General features: G+C 37.2%; 1 protein-coding gene across 4 annotated transcripts in view; it reads right to left on the minus strand.

Moving 5' to 3' along the window:
- Nucleotides 1-260: 260 nt before the first annotated feature.
- The window catches only part of LOC307159017 (NLR family CARD domain-containing protein 3-like), a 53418-nt gene continuing 37086 nt past the window's right edge, over nt 261-16592 (minus strand). For 3 of the 4 annotated variants that reach the window (XM_079872103.1, XM_079872104.1, XM_079872105.1), the window contains 4 exons: nt 12924-13097; nt 7283-7456; nt 1808-1981; nt 261-320 (listed from right to left, as the gene is read on the minus strand). In XM_079872103.1, coding sequence (XP_079728229.1) covers nt 314-320; nt 1808-1981; nt 7283-7456; nt 12924-13097 — 529 coding nt within the window. In that variant the 3' untranslated portion in view covers nt 261-313. The remainder of the gene's footprint in view (nt 321-1807; nt 1982-7282; nt 7457-12923; nt 13098-16592) is intronic. The other variant, XM_079872106.1, reaches the window with a different exon arrangement.

The following is a 16592-nucleotide window of genomic DNA, read 5'->3' on the forward strand; positions in this document are numbered from 1 at the left end:
TTTTATTATTGGGAAGGGATACAATTCACGTCTGATCACATTTGTCACTTTTATAGCTTTACCGGTTTACATAAATATTTGTTAAACAGGACTAGCAAAACTCTCCAGGCAGTGACAGTGACAAAAAATAAAACACCTCAACGTATCCCTTTACAATTTTCTTCAGATTTAACACAGAAACTATTTACAAAAGAGGGGGAGGTAATCTCATCACTCAAAAAAACAAACAAAAAAAAAACAACAACAAAAAACAAAGTCTCTGTAGTGGATCCTTATTCACCATCAGATGATCATCAGAAGATCAGACTGTCATCTAATACCTAAAATAAAACACACAAACAGTCACATATGCAGTATGAGATATTACGTCTGTTACACCTTTTCATAAGAAAACTAACAAGATAATCTATATTAATTAATTCTCAATTAATTCTCAAGCATGATCATATAGCTTCTATCTGATGCTCAAAGTCACTTTACAAAATCAAAAGCACATGAAAGGTCACTTTCACACACCGGACAGCTGATACAGAACCAGCAGAAATGATCATTACACTCCACTACACATTTAATATCAGTTAATAACAACCCAAATCTCAGATTATCACACACATAAGGCGTCTTTACACAGAAAAAGCGGCACAGAAACCAAATCTGAAGCGGCATAAAATCACAAAATGTGCATTTACACAGAATGTTTATTGCTTCTCTGACGCGGAGAACATAAAAGCATTTACACAGGAATTAAAATAATACTTTGAACATTACTATTTTAAAACTACAGTTTTAACAGAGTGTTATAAAATGAATTTAAAATTAATTAAATAGACAAAGAGATAAAACTCAAGATAAATAAAAATACAGAATTTTAGATTTCCTCTGTGTGATATAGCGATCTCACGCTCTGATGTTTGTCATAATTCTGTGGTACTGATAGCTATTTTCTATTTCTTAATAAAATTGTTCCAGATGGAACAAATGCTACAAAGAAATTATGAATTATTACACCGGGTCGATCACCACAGGATTTTTTTCTCTTTTTTTTCAAAGAGCCAGAAAAAATGCTGCTATCGTTAGCGTTTCAGGCAGGGCGTGTGTGAGTGAAATATCGTCCTCAAGAAGATGATTTTTGGAATATAATATAACACAGTGACGGCGAATAAGCATTTACCGTATCTGAGAGAAATGTAGCGGCGCGTTGATCTGCCAGTCTCTTCAAAGGAAGATTACAAACGGCGAAAGCCAATTGATTACAAACGTCGACGACTCTGTTATTTTGGTGGTTTGCTTCACAATGTGAGTACAGGACACTTTTACTTTATTGTCCCTTGTTGGCTGACATTTTTTTATTTGGCTAAAACAATATGGAGCTAGGCCGATATGTTTAGTCTTCCGCTTCTTGATTCTCGCGCCGTCATATTTTAAGTTTGCTTTTATGCGGCATTGTGTCTTTACACAGAACTTTGAGCAGACACAGAGCCGCTTTAGAGCAGCCTTAACTCGGCTGTGTAAAGATGCCTATAGAGACAGTTAAAGGGGAAAAGCTGAAAATAACATTAATATTAGTCGCATAATATCAGTCACAACAGTATGAGCAGAATTAAACTCATATTAAACAGTTTAGAGTTCAGAGACCTACAGAAACTGAAGCTGAATTTAAGACTCTGATGATCTCAGACAACATATTCACACACACACGTGGTGTTACTGAACCTGGTCCAATTTACTTATATTTCTAGTGAGTAAATCAGCCATTTGAACTTTAAATGAAAATATGACGATGAAAATCGTTAAAAACTATTCTTACCATAGTGTCTCCAGTTTATAATGTGGATCATCCTCCAGATCCTTTAACAGCTTCACTCCTGAATCTCCTAGTTTATTCTCAGACAGATCCAGTTCTCTCAGGTGTGAGGGGTTTGATCTCAGAGCTGAAGCCAGAGCAGCACAACCTTCATCTGTGACACCACACTCACTCAACCTGTAGAGAACAATGACACACATTAAGCCTATATCCAGAGATAAACATGACACTTAAAAAATAAATAACATAATGCTGTCAATATGAAATATATACAAATATTCATTAGAAACAAGATGTTAACCCTCTGAGGTCGACAAACGCGCGGGCGCGTTTTGCTGGATTTTCTCCACATTGTAGAACTATAAACTTAAATTACTCAGTCATTTATAGTCATACAGAAAAAAGAAATATAAAAAAAAGAATCTGTGATATTTCTCCTTTTGTATGTGTCCACTTACAATCAAACCAAAACATTGTGCTTTTGTAAAATAAAGAAAATAAACAGGGTGTGCGTTCTGCCTCTCTGTCGCGGTGAACTTTTTTTTCTTGAGCACGTCTATAAACTGAAACAAAACTCAGCGAATACTTGTCACACATTTATGAGCCATATACCTTTATAAACATTTAAGTGTGTACTTTTAAATGATCGGATTCAAAATGAAAACAAATATTCTCTGTTTAAGTAATTTGTATAAAACCAACAAGATGTCCAGCTTCTCAAACGCTTGCTCATTACAGTTAATTTGGCCACGCCCACTCGCGCAAAAGATATTCACATGCAAATCTCCACATGGAACGCGGACTCGCTCATTACCTCAACAACAAAACACTTCACTTTTCGTCGAGTTTGAAAGACATGCCTGAGCTTACATTGGATTTAGGCTACCTCAGAAGAAGAAGAACGCGATTTGAAGACAAGAAAGATGTAAGGTAAGAAATTCTTACATATTAGTTTGTTATTGTTGCATAAATGTCACGTTGCAGTTGAACTGTTGCTAGATATATGGGGAATATTATAATATTTAGACCCGTGTTTACTGTTACTGTGTTTGTGGATATCTGCTCAAACGTGGTAACCATAATGTTTTATATTTGAGCGCGATCGCGTTTGAATGTATCATATTTTTGATAGCGATCGCATTTGAATGTATCATATTTTTGATAGCGATCGCGTTTGAATGTATCATATTTTTGATAGCGATCGCATTTGAATGTATCATATTTTTGATAGCGATCGCGTTTGAATGTATCATATTTTGCTGCGCGATCGCGTTTGAATGTACTAATCATATTTTGGATGAAAGCAAAACGCACCAAACGGCTTCATGTTTTTATTATCTCATTTCATATCATCATAACGGATGGAAACATTTGAAGTAACATGATAATCAATATATTTTTCTCTAGCTTAGTTGTTACTGAAATCTTTTGGAAGATTTATACTGCTATAGGTTATTTATTGTTATTCTTATTTTATCCGGCACTGCGCATATACCTTATGCCAACAAGGCACAACAAACCTGGTGTTCATTATATTATATATTGTTGGAAACATTTGTGTGTGTGTGTGTGTGTGTGTGTGTATTCTGTGAATTTTAAAAAAGGAATTTTAAAAAGCAATTTTAACCAGAAAAATCTAATATTTATTTCCAAAATCGTGCAGGCCTTTCTCTTGATATCAGTATGTTCACTTTTTTTTTTTCAGGGCCCACATGCCACTGAGGACTTCAACATTCACATGAGTCTCTGTACGTGAACACGGTAAAGTGAAAATCTTGGAAATGAAAGGTATGTACAATGTTTTTAGGAATGGCACAAAGGTCTCTGTCTTTGAAGTGCTTTTTTGGCATTTGTTGTGTATCTTTGGATTATGTTGTGTTGTAAATAAATCCAAACAATTTAAAAGCCATTCTTTTTTAAATCTCCTCATTTACAGTATTGTGCAAGGTTGCTCAGAATGACAGGGCCTGATAGCTCCTAATAGGGCCGTTAGGGGAGGTTCTTTGTCTTTCTCAGGTGTCAAAAGCTTACATATTAATGAGCTCCCGCATAAAGCTTTCTAACACAAAACACGTCGTAAACTTTTTAAATCTATATATTGTCTTATCTGAATGAGCAGTCAGGGTGATTTTCACATAGTTTTGCAGCAAATATTCTAGGCTACGTCATACAATTTTCAAAAGTCTTGTGAAGAAATAATCAGTATGGGTTTCATGGCCTTATTTCAGTGAGAATATTTTTTTTGTATTTTCACAAACCACGCATAAATGTCATTATCTCAAAACTACAAACTTTTACATACATGCTGCTGATATATTATTGTAGCAGAGTTTGTGCTGAATACAGTGTAATTAGACTTTAGCCATGAAAATGTCACAAGTAACAGAAATAACCAGAAATGTCAGAGCATGTCAGAACACCTCCAGGGCCCAGAAAACAGCTCAGACCTCAGAGGGTTAAATTACATCAGTTAGGATTAGGGGATTCAATATACAGTTTGTACAGTATAAAAATCATTATTTCTATGGAAAATCCCCATAAAACATGGAAACCCAACGTGTGTGTGTTTGTGTGTGTGTGTGTGTGTGTGTGTGTGTGTGTGTTTGTGAATGTGCTTTAATGCTTAATGTATTTGTAAACATTTTAAGGAACGTGTGTGTGTGTGTGCTTTATGTATTTGTAAACATTTTAAGGAACGTGTGTGTGTGTGTGTGTGTGTGATTAATGTATTTGTAAGCATTTTGAGGAACATTTGTGTGTGTGTGTGTGTGTGTGTGTGTGTGTGTGTGTGTGTGTGTGTGTGTGTGTGTGTTAGCAGGGGAGGACTGGGGTGATTGTAAGGGTCCAGCAGAACTACATAATTTCCTGGATGATTTTTGTATTTACTTCGTAAAATAATATTTTAGGAAGCACGCTTTAAAGAAAGGGTATTCATTATAGCTTGTGCCAAGTGTGTGTGTTCATTCGCGGGTTATTCAGAAACGACACAGTGCAGAAACGGAAAATCACCAAGCGACAATAAAAGTAGTCCAGTGATGTATATATTTAGGCTTTCTGAAGCCTCTGAGCCAATTTCTGTGAGGAATCGATCAAAATTTACGATTTCGTTCTAGTCATAGGTATACATGTGTATTGATGTGCGATTCGTGAATGAATCATTTGAGTCGGTTCATTGAAGTGAATAGGAGAAACCCGTTAATAAAACCAGTCTAGATGATTCATTCATGAACAGAACTGATTTGGTTTACCGAGTTCAAATCACTGATTCAATGATCCCGTCAATGTTTTAGTGAACACTGTCTCAGGAAAGACTAAATGGTCTGGTCATGTTGTCTATTAAACACGATTTAGCACGACGGCTTATTTTCAAAGATCTGATCAAAGAATAGACTTGGTCGACTTTACTTCACGGATTCTACCAGCACGGTTCGGCTGAGGATTCATTACCATTATAAGAACCGTTCGGCCCGACGGAGGAAAAGCGACTATTGTGGAGGCGTTCATGTGCGTTCAACTCGTAAATACAATCTTTACGAGATGACATGAACGTACCATATGAGTGTTGAGTGACGTAATATCCCTTTCAAGTGGACGCGTGGAAGAGACGTGAGACTGAAAGCACTGAAAAGCCCTCGCGCTACTCATATGCTGAGAGAGAGATAAGACAGTAGAGCTGCACGATTCATCTTTAAAATACTGTGATCTCCATTCAAACACCCACACGATCTTTCAATTTGTCTATTAAAACTTTGACAAAATCATATCGCAACATTCAAATCTGTGTTGGCGCTGCCGCTGACCCAGAGAGAGTCGTCATGAAACAGCTTCACAAAAGGTCTTTAAAACCTCATAATAGTATCATTATTTCTGTAATACAATAGTTCAGATTATCATAGAAGTACTGGGATAAAAGTTTAAAGTTCAAATATAAACACTGATGTCTACGATAGCGATCAAAATAGAGTAAATCAGCCTTTGATAGAAACTTGGCGCTTAAAATAACGCATTTATCAATTACATTATTCCAACACTAGGTGGCGACAACTGACTCTTAAAACATGTATTTGTAATTGAATTATTTAATCAAGAGAATGTAGCACTGTATGATGCTTCTGAAATAAAACTCAGAAAGATGTGATGAGTTAAATTTGTAATTATGACTCATCTTATACATCATGTACAGTCTGTATAAGTGTATGATTTAACTTTTACCCATAGTCTAGTGTAAAAAAAAAGAAGAAATACATTGCAATATCGAATCGCAATATTGTAAAAATGCAATTCTTAAAAATTGCAGTACATATCGTATCCAGCCCTAGTGTGTGTGTGAGTGAGTGAGTGTGTGTGTGTTTGTGAGAGTGTGTGAGTGTGAGAGAGAGAGAGAGAGAGAGAGAGAGAGAGAGAGAGAGAGAGAGAGTGAGAGAGAGAGTGTGTGTGTGTGTGTGTGTGTGTGTGTGTGTGTGTGTGTGTGTACTTAATGTATTTGTAAACATTTTAAGGAACTCTTAATATTAATGTAATTAATGTCCAATAAAGGCTGTATTAAAGCACTTAATGACGTTTTCTGATTCTCCGTGACCTAATCTAGAGTGAGAACTATTTATGGTTAATACGTTGTTAACAAAGCATTATCTAACTCTTTACATAAGAGCTAATTAAACAATAATACTTGGTTAATTACAGTGACAGTGAACCAAGAATTTGCTATTTGTATATAGTCTCTTAATATATTAACTACAGCTTATATAATATTATATACTATTCATTAACTATAAACTAATAGTTTGAAAATGATTTATAAGCGCTGTGTTACTGTATACTTGTGATAAAGTGTTGCCATTATTTCAAACCGGTCGCATTAAGTGTAATTGTTCCTTTTGTGCGTGATGGAGTGATTCTTCTTGTTCAAAAATAACACAAAATAAACAAAGTAAAGATGAATTTGACTGATAGCATTATTATTATTTTTTTCAAGATTTCCATAGATATGGTGATATATTGTTATTGTGTGTTATTTTGGCCATGATAATCATGTAGTGATAAATCTGATATGGTGACAGCCCTGGTTCAGGTGAAACACACACCACTTCCCTCTTTTCAGCTGCACACACACATTTTGAGGCGATGCTCAAGCTTTTACAAGGGTCTGTTTGCACAAGCATTACAAGACAAGTTGATTTACAGCAAACATTTGTAATTTAAAAAACCCTCTTCACTGTATCCTGCATCTGCTGTCTGGTTTGTAGTTTGTCAGGTTTATTTAACTGTTAGTTTTAATAATATAGTAAGATGTAAATGTTCCTCTTCAGGTAGACTCCTCACCGCTGCCTTCTACTGCCGGCAGGATCTGACGGCTCAAGCTGGAATCTGTCGCTGAACCACCGGATGGGGCTTACACCAAAGATATATTGTATACACTATCTACTGTACATATTAATCCTTATTCACTCCGAGTCTTTATGGTAGAGATGATCTTACCACAGTTCCTCCAGTTTACAGTGAGGATTCGTCAGTGCAGCAGAGAACAGCTTCACTCCTGAGTCTCCTAGTTTATTCTCAGACAGATTCAGATCTCTCAGGTGTGAGGGGTTTGATCTCAGAGCTGAAGCCAGAGCAGCACAACCTTCATCTGCGACACCACACCTTATCAACCTGTAGAGAACAATGACACACATTAAGCCTATATCCAGAGATAAACATGACACTTAAAAAATAAATAACATAATGCTGTCAATATGAAATATATACAAATATTCATTAGAAACAAGATGTTAAATTAAAACAGTTAAGATTAGGGGATTCAATATACAGTTTGTACAGTATAAAAATCATTATTTCTATGGAAAATCCCCATAAAACATGGAAACCCAACGTGTGTGTGAGTGTGAATGTGCTTTAACCCTCTGGGCGCCACGGTCGAGTTTACTCGACAAGATGCGGCACTGAATAAAACGGCCGATTTTGTCAAATAGGGTGTCAAATTTCGTTCAACCTCCCCTCCACTAGTTGGCAGACATGTCATACTTCATCCCCGACTCAAAAAAAAGTCATGCTTCTATACAAAATCTTCGAGCTAGAGCGCATTGAATCAGTGCGAACAAAAGCGGAGCTAGTGTGCAAGTGAGCCATTTTATCAGAGCAATATTGTCAACATCAGTGAGTATTTGCATTAGATTATTATTATTATTATTATCTAATGGCATCAATAAAGCTTACCCGCAATGAAGTGTTGTGTCTTCTATTCACGGACCCTGATTCTGAAGGGGAATAACGTTATCTGCCTTCAGAAAATGACGGTGATTCTGAAAGTGAAAGTATAGCCCTACACCAAGCACAAACGGTGAATCCTTTGCCCAATATAACGTTAGATGGTCCTTTGCCCAATGTCAGTGGTGGGAACAATGTTTCCCGGGGTCGGAGTGTTCATCGCGAAGTTAGCAGGCGTGTTAGTGTTGTGGGGAACGAGGCGGCCGCGGGAGATTTTTACCGCGCTAGCCGTGACCGTGTGCCTCTCCGCAATCGCGGCGACAGTATTGTGGTGGAGACTTTGTCTAATGCCACTGGGTATGTTAGACGAGGTCGAAGTATTCATAGGGCAGTTAGGGGGCAACGTGGAGGCAGGGTGGGGAGTCGCAATGACAATGACAGTAGTCCGAGCTGTGCACATTCGGCGCGCGCGCGAGGCAGAACTGGCCGCGCCCGCGCGCGCTGCTGCTCGTAGCAGGAGAAGAGGTGATGTGACACGGGGCAGAGGGGCTATTATGCATAGTCTATCGCAAGACCACACCATGAAACACTACAAGAAATGTCACCTGGATGAATAGGGAGTCATTATCTCTACAGCAAAAGCCCTGCAACAATTGTTTTTGTCTGCCATTTATTACACTGTTGATTTACTATCTATTTCCCTGACCATTTAGTAGTGTACACAATATGTGTTCTTTTTTTGTGTTCATGTCCTTGTGATGTGTGTGTCTTTGCCAGCTAAAAAAAACAAACAACCAAATAAACATCAACAAAAACCATAAAAATTTTATAATCCAAGATGGCGGCCACCATATGACGTCATAATATGCAAATTAGATGGGAAAATGTAATCCCTACATAAACTTTGGGTCATCCTTAATATTTCTCTAATTTACAGAAAGTCTCTATCTTTTATCACTTTTAAGATATAGCCTTTTGAAATTAAGATGTCAAAATCGAACGTTTTAGGAAAAAACCTCTGGCGCCTAAAGGGTTAATGCTTAATGTATTTGTAAACATTTTAAGGAAAGTGTGAATGTGTGTGTGAGTGTGTGTGTGTGTGTGTGCTTAATGTATTTGTAAGCATTTTAAGGAAAATTATGTGTGTGTGTGTGTGTGTGTGTGTGTGTGTGTGTGTGTGTGTGTGTGTGTTAGCAGGGGAGGACTGGGACGATTGTAAGGGTCCAGCAGAACTCCATAATTTCCTGGATGATTTTTGTATTTACTTCGTAAAATAATCTTTTAGGAAGCACGCTTTAAAGAACGGGTATTCATTATAGTGTTTGCCAAGTGTGTGTGTTCGCTCGCGGGTTATTCAGAAACGTCACAGTGCGGAAACGGAAAATCACCAATCGACAATAAAACTAGTCCAGTGATGTATATATTTAGGCTTTCTGAAGCCTCTGAGCCAATTTCTATGAGGAATCGATCAAAATTCTTGATTTCGTTCTAGTCATAGGTATACATGTGTAATGATGTGCGATTCGTGAATGAATCATTTGAGTCGGTTCATTGCAGTGAATAGGAGAAACCCGTTAATAAAACCAGTCTAGATGATTCATTCATGAACAGAACTGATTTGGTTTACCGAGTTCAAATCATAGATATCATATATAAACGCTAGATGTCTTATGGCGCGGTCACTTCCGGCATCACCGTTCGGCCATCTTGTCACAGGCAGGCTTAATGTAAGGTGAGTGATCAGCACGCACACAAATCCTCTTATCTCGCTGAAATCTTGACGGATTTACAAACGGTTTGGTTTCTTACAAACGTTATTAACGTGGCTATAATTCCGAATGCTTGAACATGTAAGTTATAGTTATTCATATGTATGCAGTGTATGTATGCAGTGTCATAGCTACATCTCTGACGTTTATAATAAACCAAACCGTTTGAAAATCGGTAGAAAATTGAGCAAGTTATGGTTATTTAAAAGTACATGCACCATTAAACAAGTGAGCGAGCTGCCTGTGGCATGATGGCCGCCACGTGCGAAAATTCGACCTCCATTGGCCAGCAGAGACATCTAGCATTTATATATGATATCTATGGTTCAAATCACTGATTCAATGAACCTGTCAATGTTTTAGTGAACACTGTCTCAGGAAAGACTAAATGGTCTGGTCATGCTGTCTATTAAACACGATTTAGCACGACGGCTTATTTTCAAAGTTCTGATCAAAGAATGGTGTTGTACTGAATGCAGTATGTAATTATTTGTATAGTTATAAATGTATAATTTTAGTTAATTTAATAAACTTTCAAACTTTCATTTAGTTCTTTATTGTCTCTTATTGAATAATAATTGCTATGCTTATAGATAACGATTGTTATATGTGGCAAAAAGATTAGATAAGGGTTTATAGAACCTCCAGAGCGGTACTATAAGGTTATCCGGACCATATGTGATGACCTACCCCAACCCCGCCCCTAAACCTACCCGTCACTGGGGTTACGACCAACCAAGAGCGGTTGTGGTCAGGTGTGGTCCGGATAACCGTATAGAACCTCCAGAGCTTCCCACTCGTATTTACGACATTAGCCGCTTTTGCACTGTCGGGTCGAACGCAGATCCGGGTCAGCTGGTGCGGTTACGGCTTCATTCTCCACTGTGGGTTTGACAGCAGCCGCTCTTTGGAATGTAATGCAAACGCGTCAGTCGTTGCCTTGGTAACACGGCGGTTTACTGACGATATGAGATGTGAATAGCGATCGCGTTATGGAGAATGATCAGCTATTGCTTTTAATTTTATTATTGCTTTGTTTACTTCACTCAAAGAGAGCGCTTAACCAGCTACAGAGAAACTGGCAGCCAGGCAACAGACAAGTGACCAATCCTGGAGACTTTACTTCACGGATTCTACCAGCACGGTTCGGCTGAGGATTCATTACCATTATAAGAACCGTTCGGCCCGACGGAGGAAAAGCGACTATTGTGGAGGCGTTCATGTGCGTTCAACTCGTAAATACAATCTTTACAAGATGACATGAACACACCATATGAGTGTTGAGTGACGTAATATCCCTTTCAAGTGGACGCGTGGAAGAGACGTGAGACTGAAAGCACTGAAAAGCCCTCGCGCTACTCATATGCTGAGAGAGAGATAAGACAGTAGAGCTGCACGATTCATCTTTAAAATACTGTGATCTCCATTCAAACACCCACACAATCTTTCAATTTGTCTATTAAACCTTTGACAAAATCATATCGCAACATTCAAATCTGTGTTGGCGCTGCCGCTGACCCAGAGAGAGTTGTCATGAAACAGCTTCACAAAAGGTCTTTAAAACCTCATAATAGTATCATTATTTCTGTGATACAGTAGTTCAAATTATCATAGAAGTACTGGGATAAAAGTTTAAAGTTCAAATATAAACACTGATGTCTACGATAGCGATCAAAGTAGAGTAAATCAGCCTTTGATAGAAACTTGGCGCTTAAAATAACGCATTTATCGATTACATTATTCCGACACTAGGTGGCGACAAGTGACTGTTAAAACATGTATTTGTAATTGAATTATTTAATCAAGAGAATGTAGCACTGTATGATGCTTCTGAAATAAAACTCAGAAAGATGTGATGAAATGAATTTGTAAATATGACTCATCTTATACATCATGTACAGTCTGTATAAGTGTATGATTTAACTTTTACCCATAGTCTAGTGTAAAAAAAAGAAGAAATACATTGCAATATCGAATCGCATTATTGTAGAAACGCAATTCTTAAAAATTGCAGTACATATCGTATCCAGCCCTAATGTGTGTGTGTGTGTGTGTGTGTGTGTGTGTGTGTGAGAGAGAGAGAGAGAGAGAGAGAGAGAGAGAGAGAGAGAGAGAGAGAGAGTGTGTGTGTGTGAGTGAGTGTGCTTAATGTAAACATTTTACGGAACTCTTAATATTAATGTAGTTAATGTCCAATAAAGGCTGTATTAAAGCACTTAATGACGTTTTCTGATTCTCCGTGACCTAATCTAGAGTGAGAACTATTTATGGTTAATACGTTGTTAACAAAGCATTATCTAACTCTTTACATAAGAGCTAATTAAACAATAATACTTGGTTAATTACAGTGAAAGTGAACCAAGAATTTTGAATTTGTATATAGTCTCTTAATATATTAACTACAGTTTATATACTATTATATACTATTCATTAACTATAAACTAATAGTTTGAAAATGATTTATAAGCGCTGTGTTACTGTATACTTGTGATAAAGTGTTGCCATTATTTCAAACCGGTCGCATTAAGTGTAATTGTTCCTTTTGTGCGTGATGGAGTGATTCTTCTTGTTCAAAAATAACACAAAATAAACAAAGTAAAGATGAATTTGACTGATAGCATTATTATTATTTTTTTCAAGATTTCCATAGATATGGTGATATATTGTTATTGTGTGTTATTTTGGCCATGATAATCATGTAGTGATAAATCTGATATGGTGACAGCCCTGGTTCAGGTGAAACACACACCACTTCCCTCTTTTCAGCTGCACACACACATTTTGAGGCGATGCTCAAGCTTTTACAAGGGTCTGTTTGCACAAGCATTACAAGACAAGTTGATTTACAGCAAACATTTGTAATTTAAAAAACCCTCTTCACTGTATCCTGCATCTGTTGTCTGGTTTGTAGTTCGTTCGGTTTATTTAACTGTTAGTTTTAATTATATAGTAAGATGTAAATGTTCCTCTTCAGGGAGACTCCTCACCGCTGCCTTCTACCGCCGGCAGGATCTGACGGCTCAAGCTGGAATCTGTCGCTGAACCACTGGATGGGGCTTACACCAAAGATATATTGTATACACTATCTACTGTACTTATTAATCCTTATTTACTCCGAGTCTTTATGGTAGAGATGATCTTACCACAGTATCTCCAGTTTACAGTGAGAATTCGCCAGTCCAGCAGAGAACAGCTTCACTCCTGAGTCTCCTAGTTTATTCTCAGACAGATTCAGATCTCTCAGGTGTGAGGGGTTTGATCTCAGAGCTGAAGCCAGAGCAGCACAACCTTCATCTGTGACACCACACCTTATCAACCTGTAGAGAACAATGACACACATTAAGCCTATATCCAGAGATAAACATGACACTTAAAAAATAAATAACATAATGCTGTCAATATGAAATATATACAAATATCCATTAGAAACAAGTTGTTAAATTAAAACAGTTAAGATTAGGGGATTCAATATACAGTTTGTACAGTATAAAAATCATAATTTCTACGGAAAATCCCCATAAAACATGGAAACCCAACGTGTGTGTGAGTGTGAATGTGCTTTAATGCTTAATGTATTTGTAAACATTTTAAGGAACGTGTGAATGTGTGTGTGAGTGTGTGTGTGTGTGATTAATGTATTTGTAAACATTTTAAGGAGCATGTGTGTGTGTGTGTGTGTGTGTGTGTGTGTGTGTGTGTGTGTGTGTGTTAGCAGGGGAGGATTGGGACGATTCTAAGGGTCCAGCAGAACTCCATAATTTCCTGGATGATTTTGGTATTTACTTCGTAAATAATCTTTTAGGAAGCACGCTATAAAGAACGGGTATTCATTATAGCTTGTGCCAAGTGTGTGTGCTCGTTCGCGGGTTATTCAGAAACGACACAGTGCGGAAACGGAAAATCACCAAGCGATAATAAAACTAGTCCAGTGATGTATATATTTAGGCTTTCTGAAGCCTCTGAGCCAATTTCTGTGAGGAATCAATCAAAATGTAGGATTTCGTTCTAGTCATAGGTATACATTTGTAATGATGTCCGATTCGTGAATGAATCATTTGAGTCGGTTCATTGCAGTGAATAGGAGAAACCCGTTAATAAAACCAGTCTAGATGATTCATTCATGAACAGAACTGATTTGGTTTACCGAGCTCAAATCACTGATTCAATGATCCCGTCAATGTTTTAGTGAACACTGTCTTAGTAAAGACTAAATGGTCTGGTCATGCTGTCTATTAAACACGATTTAGCACGACGGCTTATTTTCAAAGATCTGATCAAAGAATGGTGTTGTACTGAATGCAGTATGTAATTATTTGTATAATTATAAATGTATAATTTTAGTTAATTTAATAAACTTTCAAACTTTCATTTAGTTCTTTATTGTCTCTTATTGAAAAATAATTGCTATGCTTATAGATAATGATTGTTGTTATATGTGGCAAAAAGATTATATAAGGGTTTATAGAAAATCCAGAGCTTCCCACTCGTATTTACGACATTAGCCGCTTTTGCACTGTCGGGCCGAACAGTTCTCATTGCGTAACCGTTCCACTCCGTGCCGATCCGGGTCAGCTGGTGCGGTTACGGCTTCATTCTCCACTGTGGGTTTGACAGCAGCCGCTCTTTGGAATGTAATGCAAACGCGTCAGTCGTTGCCTTGGTAACACGGCGGTTTACTGACGATATGAGATGTGAATAGCGATCGCGTTATGGAGAATGATCAGCTATTGCTTTTAATTTTATTATTGCTTTGTTTACTTCACTCAAAGAGCGCTTAACCAGCTACAGAGAAACTGGCAGCCAGGCAACAGACAAGTGACCAATCCTGGAGACTTTACTTCACGGGTTCTACCAGCACGGTTCGGCTGAGGATTCATTACCATTATGAGAACCGTTCGGCCCGACGGAGGAAAAGTGACTATTGTGGAGGCGTTCATGTGCGTTCAACTCATAAATACAATCTTTACAAGATGACATGAACACACCATATGAGTGTTGAGTGACGTAATATCCCTTTCAAGTGGACGCGTGGAAGAGACGTGAGACTGAAAGCACTGAAAAGCCCTCGCGCTACTCATATGCTGAGAGAGAGATAAGACAGTAGAGCTGCACGATTCATCTTTAAAATACTGTGATCTCCATTCAAACACCCACACAATCTTTCAATTTGTCTATTAAACCTTTGACAAAATCATATCGCAACATTCAAATCTGTGTTGGCGCTGCCGCTGACCCAGAGAGAGTCGTCATGAAACAGCTTCACAAAAGGTCTTTAAAACCTCATAATAGTATCATTATTTCTGTGATACAATAGTTCAAATTATCATAGAAGTACTGGGATAAAAGTTTAAAGTTCAAATATAAACACTGATGTCTACGATAGCGATCAAAGTAGAGTAAATCAGCCTTTGATAGAAACTTGGCGCTTAAAATAACGCATTTATCGATTACATTATTCCGACACTAGGTGGCGACAAGTGACTGTTAAAACATGTATTTGTAATTGAATTATTTAATCAAGAGAATGTAGCACTGTATGATGCTTCTGAAATAAAACTCAGAAAGATGTGATGATCTGAATTTGTAAATATGACTCATCTTATACATCATGTACAGTCTGTATAAGAGTATGATTTAACTTTTACCCATAGTCTAGTGTAAAAAAGAAGAAATACATTGCAATATCGAATCGCAATATTGTAGAAACGCAATTCTTAAAAATTGCAGTACATATCGTATCCAGCCCTAGTGTGTGTGTGTGTGTGTGTGTGTGTGTGTGTGAGAGAGAGAAAGAGAGAGAGAGTGTGTGTGTGTGTGTGAGTGTGCTTAATGTAAACATTTTAAGGAACTCTTAATATTAATGTAATTAATGTCCAATAAAGGCTGTATTAAAGCACTTAATGACATTTTCTGATTCTCCGTGACCTAATCTAGATTGAGAACTATTTATGGTTAATATGTTGTTAACAAAGCATTATCTAACTCTTTACATAAGAGCTAATTAAAAGTGAATCAAGAATAACATGTTATGTTATGAGAGGCGAATCACGACTACTTCAGAAAACCCAGCACAATAGGAACTACCAGGCAGTGACGTAAGTGTACGCTGAAATAAAAAGTCTTTCACCTCAGAAAAACGGACTTTCCTGTCATGTCAGCACTGTATATAAAGTGCAAAAGAAACTACGAGCATGCAACGTCGTTCCGTGGTAAATTAGTAAGTCACGAAATAAAAGTAAAATACCAATAAATCACGTTACTGGTACGTCGTGTGTTAGCTGAGAAGGATTTGCATGCAGGATGATTTTCACTCTAATCACCAGGAGAAGTTTCCATGTTTCATTAACAGTTCTTGTTAGTATCGTGTGTTCACCATGCCGTTTCCATATTAACCCCAAAATGCCACTTTATTTTCATTTTGTGTTATTTTTTATAGTTTTAAATGACTGTGGTGGCTCATACCAACATTGTATTAACACAAAGTTTGGGACTGCTATTTAATAGCTTTAGCATAGGCCTAATGTTTATTAGTAGTCTTTACTATTAGTCATATTCTTACAATTTATGTGTATGTTAAGTAAACGGGGATAGTACTTGTGTGTGTAAAATTGTTTTTGTGTAAACATGTATTATAATATATATATATATATATATATATATATATATATATATATTAGGGCTGTCAGTTTAACGCGTTATTAACGGCGTTAACGCAAACCCATTTTAACGGCGTAATTTTTTTTATCGCGCGATTAACGCCTAGCAAACTTTGTAGTTTTTTTTCACATGCTTTTGCAACAACTAGTAATGTT

The sequence above is a fragment of the Squalius cephalus genome, assembly GCF_949319135.1.
Source record: "Squalius cephalus genome assembly, chromosome: 5".
Taxonomy (NCBI): domain Eukaryota; kingdom Metazoa; phylum Chordata; class Actinopteri; order Cypriniformes; family Leuciscidae; genus Squalius; species Squalius cephalus.